Below are 13,622 nucleotides of genomic sequence, written 5' to 3' on the forward strand. Positions count from 1 at the left end.
TGTAAGAAAATCTTGCCAATGTGTTGGTTTCATTTTGAGTTTGCCATCTCCTGTTGACAATCCCATCGGCCATGCAATGAAATAAATAAAATCAGCTGATGAGATGAGCCAACCATATAATTGAACCATGAAATTTAGCTTGATCAGTTCACTGCTTGGCATGCAGCCATATATGTGTTTTGCGTAGTGTAAACCAGTGTGTTTAGATCCCACTGCGCAGCAATTCTGTTTTGCAAGTTTTGGGCTTTACTCACACCTCTCCTGAACATCTATGCTTGAACTAAAGCTCCAACATGTACGCGCCCTTAGTAACCTGTTCCAATACTTTGTAACTTTTTATCCCCCCTTGAAGATCGCTGAGTGTTTTCAAAGTTCATGTACCAGTGCTTGTGCAACTTTTTGACAGATAACCTAACACACTTGTCATTATACTTTTCCACTGTATTACTTGCGCGACGTGAATTAGTTTGTCAGTGTGCTTTAGATTTTCAGTTCTTTTCAAACAAAGTTTTTCTTTTGGCTGAATTTTGTAAATTTTTGCTGTGCTGAGTTTGGTTTTAGTTGCAATTGGGTAAATAATTATTTGCAGTTAATTTAGCTAAAAGCAATATATAATATAGAGCATGGTGCTTAAAAATTTGTGCAAAACTGTTTGAAAATGCCAGTAAATCAGTATCAAATACATACACAACACTTTTTGAGATTTATAGTTTTTTATATGGTGAATATTGCGAATTATGCAGTAATATTTTGAGTATTTAATGTTATGAAGTTTTCGACAATATGTTGGTGCAATGTTGAGAATACCTAAAATTGACCGAAACAGCTGTCAAACTCTTTAAAAAAAAAAAAACTAATGTAAATTGTTATATTCAACCAATGCAGTACCACCTAAAATTACACCGTTCGACTTCGGCGAAGAACCTGCGAATTTCGGCGACTCGGTAACTGTACAATGCACAATTTCCAAGGGTGATTTGCCAGTCGATATCACCTGGCTATTCAACGATTATCCGATAAACGATTATTTGGGTGTAACCACATCAAAAATTGGCAAAAAAGTGACTGTCTTAACAATTGATTCCGTAAATGGCAACAATGTTGGCAAATATACGTGCAAAGCTAGCAATGAAGCACAAACGACGAAGTATACAGCAGCGTTGATTGTAAATGGTGGGCGGCTGGCTGAATAAATCGAAAAAATATATTGCTTGAAATATTAGATTTTTTTAAAACTATTTTTTGTACGTGACTCGTAGATTTGCATAAATTTTTTATATAATTTATTTCCTATTCCATATTTCTGTACCTTATATCTCCCTACAACCGTCCAGTGCCTCCACAAATTTCACCCTTCTCCAGTGGCAATCAAGCTGTGCATCTGGGCCAATATATCACCTACCAATGCACTATAACCGAAGGTGATTTACCGCTTAATATACTTTGGACTTTCAATAATCAACCACTGCTAAATGCTGATGATCAAGATATTCTAATTTCGAAATTAGGACGTCGTAGCAGTGTGCTGACTATTGAGAATGTTAGTGCGCGTCATGCAGGCAACTACAGCTGTCATGGCTCTAATGAGGCGGGCAAAGCAAGCTATGGCGCGCAACTAAAAATTATAGGTTATTTTAACGATCAAAAAATGTTCTTCTCTTAAGCATTTTGTAGTTTTTTTTTTATTTACAAAGTTATATTATTTACTTTTAGAATTTTTATTTATGCAATTCATATTTTTATTTCTACTTAATTCTTTATAACCCCACTTTTCCTTCTTTAAACATTTTCCGCTTTTAGTTTTACCACGCATTATACCCTTTGCTTTCGAGGAAGGTCCAGCTCAGACGGGCCAATATCTAACTTTGCATTGCTCGGTGCCTACTGGCGACTTGCCGCTCGTCATTGAATGGAAACTAAATGGTGTCCTTGTTAGTGAGACCATGGGTGTTTCCACAATGACAGTGGGTCGTCGCAGCAGCGTACTGACCATTGAATCCGTGGATCATCAACATGCTGGAAATTTCACTTGTAATGCTAGCAATCGTGCCGGCGTGCAGAGTTATTCAACCGAATTGAATGTTTATGGTTAGCAAGTGCAGAAAAATATGAAAAACTATTACTAAATGCGAAATATATATTTTTTTAAACAACTAACATATGTGACCCGGTCTATGAAAAGGTGGCTTATGACTCAAAAAAAAAAAAGAAGAGCACAAACGTCCTGAGGAAATGCATGGTTTATCTTTAATAGCTGTTTCTCGAAATTTCTTTTTTGAGTCATAAGCCACCTTTTCATAGAACGGGCCACATATATTGTTTTGGCCGTGTACTAACTTAGATGTGCTCTGTAGTTTGATGCGTAGATTATATAAAACTTATAGGATTTTGCTAGCTGCTCTATTTTTCTCTTTCCGGCACAGTATATCTACTCTAAGCACTTCCTAGTGAAACATTGTATCTTTTTCTTTCTGTTTGCAAAAGGCTTTTCTAGGAAAATATTATAGCGCTGATGCATGTTGAGCATAACTGAAAAGCACAAAAAAATTTGGCAATGCCGCACTATTTTAAATACTAATACTTTTCAAAATTAAGAGTTGTGCAAATAAATTATTTATTTACAAATTTTGTTAAAGTGTGCAGATTTTACTTAGTCCTCCTGTCACCGTGAGATGTTCAAACCACTAGTTCAAACCCAAGTAGCTATCTAAAGCCGTTTTGATGCCATGTAACTCGTCTAAAAACCTACGGAATGTTACGGTCAATGTATTACAACCTGCCAGAGATGTTGATAAAATTAAGAATGTTCGGGATTGCTATCACAGATAAACCTCTGAGGTCTTCTAGAAACGGAGTCCCAAGGAATCTTAGTCGGGCTCTAGCTAGAGCCGGGCATTTACACATAAAGTGTTCTACTGTCTCCCTGGCATTTGAATCTTTGCAGCTTCTGCAGTAGTCATTATACGGAATGCCCATCTTTTCCGCATGCGGACCTACTGGCCAATTACCGGTGCAGGCTGCTATCAGTTTGCATGTGTTGGCCCTGGATTTGTTCAGAAGACTTCTCGTCCTCTTTCCATCATAGTTTGGCCAAATGGATTTTGATATTGCACAGGTGGTTATTCCACTTTATTTGTGCATTCTTCAAGTAGAAGCTTTGGATATTCCCCTTGGCTACTGCAAAGGGTATGCCTACTTCGACACTCGTTATTTCCTCGTTCATCTCCGATGAGCATCTAGCTACCCTCTATCCCCCTATGACCCGGGACCCAGATAACGCATAGTTCTAGATTGGTGGATAACTGGGATATGAGTCGCTTACAAGCCCACACTAATTTTGAGTTAATCTATGGCGAGGAAAGCGCTTTTATCGCTGCTTGGCTATCCGACAGGATGCAAACTTTACCAGCTACATTCAAGCCCTCCAGTGGTTTGCAGGCTTGCCAAATCGCGAGGATTTCTGCTTGAAACACGCTGCAGTGCGATGGGAGTCTGAATGATGCAGACAAATCTAAGGACTCAGAGTCGACTCCGGCCCCCACTCCCGATTCCATCTTGGAGCCGTCAGTGTAGATTTGGATGTCGTCGACGCTTATGCCCGGGTTTCTCTTCCACTCTTTCCTGCTTGGAATGGCGGTATTACAACCGTACTCAAACTTCAGTTTGCGAGGGTAGTAATCTGTCTCGGTACTAACTACATGTACCATGTCAATCCGAGGATTGACGAGCCATCCTCACCCAGCTCCGCCAGGTTGAGCTCCCCCAGGAGTTTGTTGGCTTCGTCAATCTCCTCCTAGAGTGCCCCCCAGGGACTCGTTGCTGATCAGCAGCAGCACTAGTAGTGGACAAAATTTACCTACTTAACTGACGCTTAACCATTTAAACGTTTATGGCCATCCAACAAGACTAGCCAGTCACTTCCTCGCTATGCCAACTGACGCCAGTTGGTCTCACCAAGGGAATTTAAATTTTTTCACCTGGTCCTTCGAGAGGAGTGGGGGTCGCCCTATTATTTTCTGTCATAGGCGGTGGAAGAAATTTACTGAAAATATTTTCATGTTATGCGTTTGCAACATTTATGATGTTGAGATATTTTTTGCATTCGAAGCAAAATCTTTGAATAAGTTTAGGTTTTAAATTTTAGCAATCCTCTTATGGCTGCCAATAAAATTTGTTGTTTTTGCTATATAAATCCTAAATGCAACACTGAGGAGTTTAAGTATTTTCGACATTTTTCCAACCTATCTTGTCAGCTTATTTATTTTCTACATTACAAGGCTTGCTAATTTGAAATGCCCGCTCCATTTCTATATTTTGTTATCCAAAAATATTGCACACAGTTGTGGTTTGAAATCAATTTGATGACTAAGGCATAGACATTAAGATGGACGCGAATTTACGTAAACGCCTCGGTCGCATTGCTTCACTTTGACAGCGACTAAAGCGTTTATGTAAATTCGCCTTAACAATCGACCTTATGCCGGAGTAACATAGAACGGTTTTTTGCGTTGTTTTACATAACAGATAGGTTTAATGTATGGCCGGACTTAAATTTGTCTACACAAAGTTTGTGGAATATAAATGGAACAAAAAGTTAATTAAGTCGGAGCGAAGCAACGAGTAAAATTTTTATGTAAATATGGCATGAAGGAGGCAATACATATTGTGGCGAATATAAGCAGTTCCGACACACCGCTAGTAAATAAAGACTGCATATGTACACAGCAGTTAAGAGCGTAGACGAGATTACATACAAAGCAACAAAGAGCGCATATGAGACTAGATAAACTATATTCATGCGCATACGGCAACAGTGAATGTGAGATGCAGAAATATGAGAGAAGTAAATAAGCAACTAATCGAGAAGGATGCTTGCGAAAAGTCTATACCCTGTGGGAAATCGACGAACGGGGCCAATGGGAGTATATAAGCATCGCAGTTTTGGAGATATCAATTAGTTTGATTTTAACATGTTGAAAGTTAAGTACGCGCATCATATAAATTGTGAAGTTGTACTACCATAGATAGCATCAATAAATACTTGACGCGATTTACCTCAGGGGACATTTTGTGTGAAAGGCGGATCAGGCTACCATCACACAACTGCGGCTTGCTGTTCATATCTGTCATTACTCAATACAACGAGCAACAGCAATCTACTCCATTACTTTTGATATCACTTCGAAAAAAGTAATTACACCAAATGTTTTCACATGGCACTATTTTGGTGCTAAATTTGAAAGTACACCAAACTTAGTTTTGATACTACTCTGAAAAGTGTTAGCACTGCACTATTTTTTTGGGTATACTTAAATATATCATATGAAATTGGGGCCAATAGTAGTTTTCGACACGATGAGTCCGTGTAGACCGGCACTGAAAATTTGGGTACTCCACATTTACAAGTCAAGCAGCTTTTACTTTTAATTTTTTTAAGGATTCATAGAAGATTATTTAACAGAGAGTTTTAAATTGAATTCATGTAGTTGTTATATTCTAGAAATCCATACAAATACAATTTTAAAATTAAAAATATAATTTTATTCTTTTATTAAGTACTGCCCAAAATCGCGCCTTTTACATCTGGCGCAGATGCTTTCTTCCCCGGCGACTATTGCACACTACAATGCTCTATTATACACGGCGATCATACACTCTTAGTTTATTGGTATTATAACGGTTTGCCGTTAAATGAGAGCTATGCACAGCAACGGGGTATAACAATTTCCAAAATGGGTTCACGCAGCTCCGCTTTGACCATTGAGTCTATAGAAGGTGGCCATGCGGGAAAATATACCTGTTTTGGGAAAAATGCAGCAGGCGTAACAAATTACACTGCCACAATAATTGTGAATGGTACAAGGGGAAATCAAACACCAATATTTAATTTCAAATAGTTTGTAGTAGATTTTTAATAAATATTTTTGGTTGGTAATTTTTTTATTCTTATCTTTATTTATGTACTTGAAACCGCCTGGCCTCTAATATGTTCTCCATGATTTACCAACGGAAACAAAAATGTGCGAAACTGACATACGTTTCTAAATCTTCAATAACGCATCCATTCCCATCACATTTCTCGCTTCCTTCATTCTTTCCTTTTCCTCTATCCATCATCAGTGCCACCAAAGCTTGCACCACTACCTACCAACGCCGACTCACCACTCTATGTTGGCGATTATTTTCAACTCACATGCGCAGTGGTGCATGGTGATGCACCCTTCAATATAACCTGGTATTACAATGACGAACCGGCTCAATTAATCGATGGCATAATGATTTTAATGCATAGCAAACGTAGTAGTTCACTTAATATCGAAAGTATTAGCGGTGAACATGCTGGAAAATACACTTGCATGGGTGCGAATCAAGCGGGATATACAACGGTATCGACGAATCTGAGTGTAAAGGGTTAGTGTGCTAGACGAGCTATATATTACAAAAACAAATATAGTTTTAGTGCAAACATAATTTCTAAAGGCTTTGGGCTTACTTCATTCGTTTGTGGAATGGCTTGGCTAAGCGTTTTTAACATCTTATGTTTTTAAATTTATTTAGTAAGATGCGTCTTTTAAAATAGTACTCATAGCATATTTTCGGGTGCTGTTTCTGTGTGTGTGCTGCTGGCATTGGCATTGTTATTAGCTTAGAGTTTTTACTGGTATTTTGTCCCTGAAATCATGTTTGGTATTGAGATGCGGACTCGAAATCAATTTTAATTGTTTTCATATCGAAAGAATATGTGTAGACATGTTTTATGTGAATATCAAAATTGTGCAACACGTTAATGATTGCCTAAAAGTATGCAAAGTGGTATGTATCTGAAATTAAAAGTATTTTAAGAACGACTATGTAGCCTTTTCCTCACATATCTTACCAAATATTGTTTTTAGACAAACCGGTTTTGGAAATGTTCCACATCCAGTGCTCGAAAGAAATGTCAACTGTCAAGCGATGTTGTATAATCGTTGGTGGGAATTAAGGAACATTTTAAGAGCTCTCAAAATGTTACAGGCTATACTTAAAAAAATATAAAAATGCATACGTTCAATTAACCAATACAGTTGCATACTTTTAGGCCTAAGCCACTTTCAAGTTTTATTTTCCTCTTACACATATTTCATACAATTTGCACATCCGGACTACGTATAGATATGTAAACTGTACATTTATTGTGTCCCTGTATATAGAACTTCCTCAACTTGAACAATTTCACTTCAATGCAAACGGTGTATATGGTGGCCAGGCTGTGCGTGTTATGTGCATGGTAACCTCTGGTGATTTACCTATCGACATACACTGGCTTAAAGATGGTCAACCTCTGCTGCGTTCCATTTTTAATAAAATCGATGAATATACATTGATATTATCGTTGCGTCAAACAACTATCAGTGATTCGGGAAATTATACTTGCGTTGCGCGCAATGCAGCGGGTGAAGCGCGCCGTTGGTCGGTGCTGAAAGTGAAGGGTGAGAGCGATACAAAGTGATGTAAAGCATGTGGAACTTTGAGTTATACAATTTTTTTTTTTTTATTTAAATGCAATAATTTTGTGTTTTTTCGGCGTGTTATTTACAATCCCGTGCGAATTTGGGTAACGAAAGACTTAGGAAGCGAACTTTTTTATTTTTATTTTTTTTTGTTACAGCAAGGTCTAATTTATAAAGTTTTCGTGTTCTGTTTATTTAAAACTTTCGAAAAAATTATCAATACAAAAAAGTTTAAATACATAATTCAATTACAACTTCAATAAACTATAATCATCATTTTTATTTGCATTTTTTAATTTTGTACTTATCATATTACAATATTTTATGAAAAAAAAAAAATACCTAAATTATTCATACAAATTAAATTTTCAATATTATGTAAAACATTGTTCAAATAAAAAAAATTCATATTTTTTTTTTGCAAAATTTTCTCATCTTATACATATATATTTATTTATTCTTCACCTCTCAAAGAAACTCCTTCTCTTGCAACACTTTCCATATCGGAAACTCCATGTCATATGGGCGACTATGTACAGTTGTCTTGTATTGCCAGCAAAGGTGATTTGCCCATTTTATTTGATTGGTATTTAAACGAGGAGCCTGTTGGCAGTGATTTGGTCACTTTGGCTAGTGTGGGTGGGCAGACAAGCCTCTTGCTAATCAATAATGTGACTTCGCGGCATGCGGGTCTGTATATGTGTGAGGCGTTCAATGCAGCGGGCAGCGCAAATAAGACAGCGATGCTAGCGGTGAATGGTAGGGAAAAAGAACTCGGCTGTAAAAAAGTGCAAATATTTTTTAATTGAATTTTTTTGCAATTTCTAAATTTTATTAAAATCTAACTCTTACTGTGAAATAGAAAAAAATTGTTAAAAAAATAAAAAAAAATAAATTTATAAAATTAATTTTTTCTTATATATAAAAAAAAAAGTATTGTAAAGCACAATTGTGTTAACTTAGATATTAGAAAAAATTAAAAAAAATATTTCCAAGAGGTGTAAGCATTTTTTGATGGAAATTTTTTATCGTCTAAGCATTTTTTACAGCAGAGCTTTTAAGCTCGTACCTGCAGATTATGCGGCGTATATTACTTAAGAAATATTCAGGGCACACTTTTTCGCCTAATATATTTCATCTTGATTTTGTATTTTTAATTTTCTTTCGAAATTTTTTTAAATGAGATTTACATTATTTTCAGCAATTTTTTTCATTTAGCATTGTTTCAAGCTTTTCAGCCTCCATTTTTTCTTAAAAGCCTGTGTAAAATTTTTTTTGTAGATAAAGCTACAATTTGTAGTGTAACTCTGTAACCTCTTAACAGCAATTTTTTTGAGTGTTTCAACCTCTTAAGAATGGTCAAAGTCATTAGTGTGAGATACGAGAGTGAGCGGGTAAAATAAACGAATTGCATCACTGGTATACAGCTTTCAAAATATTTTGGTCTGTGTTTATTCGCTCAAAGAACCTACAAAAATGGGTTTTAAGGTAGGAGGAAGTACAAATTTTTTTGGTATCAAAAAGCGTATAGAAAAGCGAAAAATTTTCATCGAACAATTTGATATCTTTTTATAATTGAAAATTTTTGAAAACATCTCGCACTTTCAGCTTTGTAAATACAATTTAGCTTTTTATGACAAATTCATGAAAAAAAAAGTTTTGTAAAAAAAACTTTGATACAAGCACGAAAAATGTTAATTATTTTTTAACATGAATGTTGTGCATTTTTTTTCAATATTGGCTTTGGCTAAAATTTGTAATATTTTATAAAAATTGTATATGCACCATTCATCAGCAACTTATGTATTTAAAAAAATAAAATAAAATAAAAATGGCAAAACAGCTCAAATTCGCAAACGCAAAATAATATCACTTGAAGCTCATTCACTTCATACATATTCAGAATACAAATTCAGCACCACACGTACATACGCACAATAGCACTTAAGCACACCTTCAGGTGCACCACAAATAATAAACACTCTTAACTAAAAAACAGCTACATCAACACCAAAAAAGCCAATAATTTTTAAAAATGGCCGTGAATATATAAAACACTAAGCGAAAACACTGTGCAACACTGGGTATAAAAAATGTAAAAAAATTATTTTTTTAATTGGATTTATTTGTTTGCTTTTGTTTAATGCTTAAATACAACTTTAAATGCAACATTTTTGTGTGTATTTTTTTGAAATGCGCGCAAAAAAATAGTTTTAATTGTAAAATTAGCTACTATTCCAGAAAAAAATTTGGATTGATTAAGAAAATGTTTTTTTAAATTTGTGTACTGAATTTTCCGCACGAATAAAGATTGATAAAAAAAAAATTAAACATTTGTCACAGGCTCAATTTAAAGGCAATTAAAACAAATTTTGTAAATGTGTGCAGCAAACAAAAAAAAAAAAATCAGCAAGAAAACAAATCTTTCCCGCTTTCGAACGTTCCTCTATGTATATACATACATTCAATATCACATTAACGCGTAACAACACTTTTAAAAATTTAATACTAAAAAGAAACTAATTACAAATAACATAACATAGAATTACTCTAACATTGCAACCTAAGTATTCGCTAACAGAATCACTCGGTGCTCTCTTAACATCTGGATTTACACATTTGTAAAGCAAAAGATCACGATTGTAAATTTTCCACGACTGTTAATAGCAAATTTGCTTCGTGTTAGTTTTTATCGTGGTATGACCTAAATGTATGTAAAAAAAAACGGTCAAGAACAGCTTCTCAACATATTTCTAACAGCTGTGTGCAAAATGTGCTCTACATACACCCCAACACAGCTTCTCTCCCGATACGCGCTCATCCATCTGTTCACAAACTCGGTGCCTTCCACTTTCGCATTTCCCAAGCAATCCATTATTTACCAACCGCATCCTACAAAATATCCTCTCTTTAATTAACTTTGAGTTAGATTGCAATTTATAATTTTTGTATATAAACGAAGTGCAATGTTAATTGATGCTGTAATGTTCAAAAAAGTTAAAAAAATATTTTTTAAATTTAAACAAATTAATAAATTGTGAAAAAAACTCTAGATTTCGTAAAAAATTAAAAGTTTTTTCAATAACAGCATCACTTAACATCTCGTTTACGCATGCGCTGTATAAATTTTCATACTTTCATTTCGATTAAAGTTTCATTTCAATTAATCCATAAACATTTTGTTGTCCTTTACGCTTTCGGTTTGTAAAAAGTAGCTTGACGCTTTGTTTGTTGTTGTAAAATAACTTTTTATTTGTATAATTTGTAAGCGTTTAACTTGCAGAAAATTTTGATGTTTTTGGTAAGAAATAAATGAGTAAGAAAATCAGGTGAAATATTTGGAAGTAGAAAATTGAGTATCTATATAAAAATAGGCAAGTTGGGGGTTTTTACGGCTAAACTATAATTCTAAGGTACAAACAGCTATATATGTATCGATAGATCTTCTCAAGTGCAAGCCGTTAAAAAATTTAAAAAAAAGTTAACTATAGCGCTAAGAATTAATTTAAAAATTGTACCACTACCAATGACACGCATTTAATTAAATAAAATCCCTGCAAAAAATTGTGCGATTAATCCCTAAGGAGAGCGGTCTGAGATTGATCTCTTTTGTCCACATTGGGCTATAATGATCCCCTCTAGTCCCTTTGGGGTATATTTGGCATCAGTCAGTTTGAAATTTATGAAACTGAAATTTGAAAAAAAAGAAAAATATATAAACAACAACGAAATGAATAAAATAAAAAGATTAAATATGATTGAATATAATTAATTAAGAAAAATGCGGAGCTCCGTAAGAATTCTCGTACGAGTAGAAAGAGGACTTATCCGACAGTACCCATAGGCGAGCAAAGAGAATCTGTCCGACAGTACCCGCAGGGGTACAAGGAGGGCGTGTCTAACTCTACCCATAAGGGCATAACGGAGAGTAGGAAAAGGATCTGTCCGACAATACCCGTAGGGGTACAAAGAGGGCGTTGTCGAACAGTACCCAAAGGGATACAAAGAGGAAGTGTCGAACAATACAAAAAGGATCTGTCCGACAGTACCCGTTCAGGCATAAACAGTTACAATTGGTCTCTCCATAGGACATGCTCAAACAAAAGGGAACACTCCAAACCATATAAAGAGATCAGAACTGTCTATAGTCGCATATTCCTTTGCGACTCATCCCGGATTCACCCTAGACTAATCGCATTTTTTAGAATGTGTAGAATAGTTTAAACTATGAGAATGCTTACACTCACACTACGAACGCAATACGTGTTTGATGTTGTTGTTCAGAAAATTAGCACGCCTCATGCAAACGAACTCACATTTGATCTCCAAGCAAATGAACGAATAACGTGTACATAGTTGTTTTGTTGAAGTTATAGACCAAGAATCAGCAAATATGTATGAGCAAGGCCGGGTTTTCAGTAGTTGGTTAAGCTAAGCTTAAACTAAGCTTGCTTAAACTCTAGTCAAATTTAAACTCCAGTTAAACTACTGAGCAGTTTTTCAGTCACAGTTTAAGGTCGCCTTTGCGGTTGGCTTTTTTGTAGGGCAACATTGTTTTTTATTATCTAGATGATTTACAGATACGGCAACAGCTGGATTTTATTTACCCAACAAACACCGACAAAAAATTCTCCAGCGAAATATATATTTAGTTCCAGAGCTGTTACCCAACATCATGCTCTAATTATTCTTAATTCAAATAGCTCTCGACTTGATCTACTTCATTCTCCAATCACTATCCAACCTCTGAGAAATTATGTAAAATGTATACTTCTCGAGTTCATCTCCAACGTCATTCTCAAAATATTTTCCGACCTTTGAGAGATTTTGAGAAATGTACAGTTTTCAAATGAATATCCAACATATTGTGACGAATACTAGCAACACTAAGGGATACTATCATCTCTAAGCCGATACTGAGCAGTGACTTGTATGCACATAACCAAATTAATCATTATGTCTACACATATGTCCATACAAGCAGCGGAGAGCAACGCACAAATACACACATATATCTGAGATACTCTCAAAAGTAGGCAGTTATTTGTGCAAGTATCACTCACATATACACGCGCATATCAGAAGATATACACGTGCATCTGTAGTTATAATTTTATAGCTGGTAACTAAGTAAATTCTAGAAACGCCTAGAAGTATGGAACGAGGAAATCGAAGAGTATAAAAGAGCGCAATCTGAGCAATCATAGACTCAGTTTGATTTAAGCACGCTATCTGTCGAGAAGTGTAGTGTTATTGTGAAGTACTTGAATAAAGGCCATTTTGCATTGTTTAATAGTGGTTAATGGTTTATTCAACAGTTTAGTGATTCGAACGTTAGTAGAAGGTTGCAAATAAGAGGAATTTCAGTACATTGGATATCAAGTTGAGATGGGTTGAAAAAAAATCTTCTCCGAGGTGGTACCACCAATGCCAACAGCTGTTATTTGTGGAAAAAAACACCTGCTGCATAGCAGTAAAGAAACGCTATTAATTTGAAATAAGTTATACATATTTTATTTTATTTTCGTGAAAATACTGTAGCATTGGAGTCTTACATTTGATATATATATATACAAGTTGGGAACTGTCTTTTCTTCAACTTAAGTATTTTTTGCTTTTAAAAAAATTTCCTTTTTTGCTGAGAATGTTATGAGTCTCAAGTTGAGTCAGTATTTCGAAACAACTTATGAGATTTTAGAAGTATGCCTAGTTATCAACATGAGCTCTAATGGTGCTCAAGCCCAAATACTTGTTGGGTATAACTATTCGACGCCACTTCGAACGAACGCAAATAACTGATAGGTTAACTAGAGTTTAACCCTACCAGATCGGCCGCTTAAGCTCAGCTTAAACTTCTGTTAAAATATACTGAAAAACTGCACAATAAGTGTAAGCGTAGCTTAACCGACAAACTGAGTTGAACTTGTACTAAAAACCAGGGACTAAATGTGAAATTTTTTATGTATTCCGAGGATTAGCTAATGGAAGGATTGTCAAGGATAAGAACCCAAGAATAAGCCAATATTGCTATAAAATGGAATATCACTGATCAAACATTTTTGAGCTGAGGGTATCTGCGTAAACAATTTTGACAAATTTGTGCGTGTAATGTCCTTGATTTCAGCAGCACCA

General features: G+C 35.3%; 1 protein-coding gene across 49 annotated transcripts in view; it reads left to right on the forward strand.

Annotated features, from left to right (window-relative positions):
• The window catches only part of Dscam1 (Down syndrome cell adhesion molecule 1), a 274,746-nt gene that overhangs the window by 206,731 nt on the left and 54,393 nt on the right, over positions 1–13,622 (forward strand). For 5 of the 49 annotated variants that reach the window (XM_067771933.1, XM_067771948.1, XM_067771931.1 and 2 more), the window contains exon 9: positions 1,801–2,088. The exons of 43 other annotated variants lie outside the window; for them this stretch is intronic. In XM_067771933.1, coding sequence (XP_067628034.1) covers positions 1,801–2,088 — 288 coding nt within the window. Of the gene's footprint in view, positions 1–1,800; positions 2,089–6,120; positions 6,412–13,622 lie in introns of all 49 variants that reach the window. One more of the 49 variants, XM_067771915.1, reaches the window with a different exon arrangement.

The sequence above is a fragment of the Eurosta solidaginis genome, chromosome 3, assembly GCF_040869045.1.
Source record: "Eurosta solidaginis isolate ZX-2024a chromosome 3, ASM4086904v1, whole genome shotgun sequence".
NCBI classification, from domain to species: domain Eukaryota; kingdom Metazoa; phylum Arthropoda; class Insecta; order Diptera; family Tephritidae; genus Eurosta; species Eurosta solidaginis.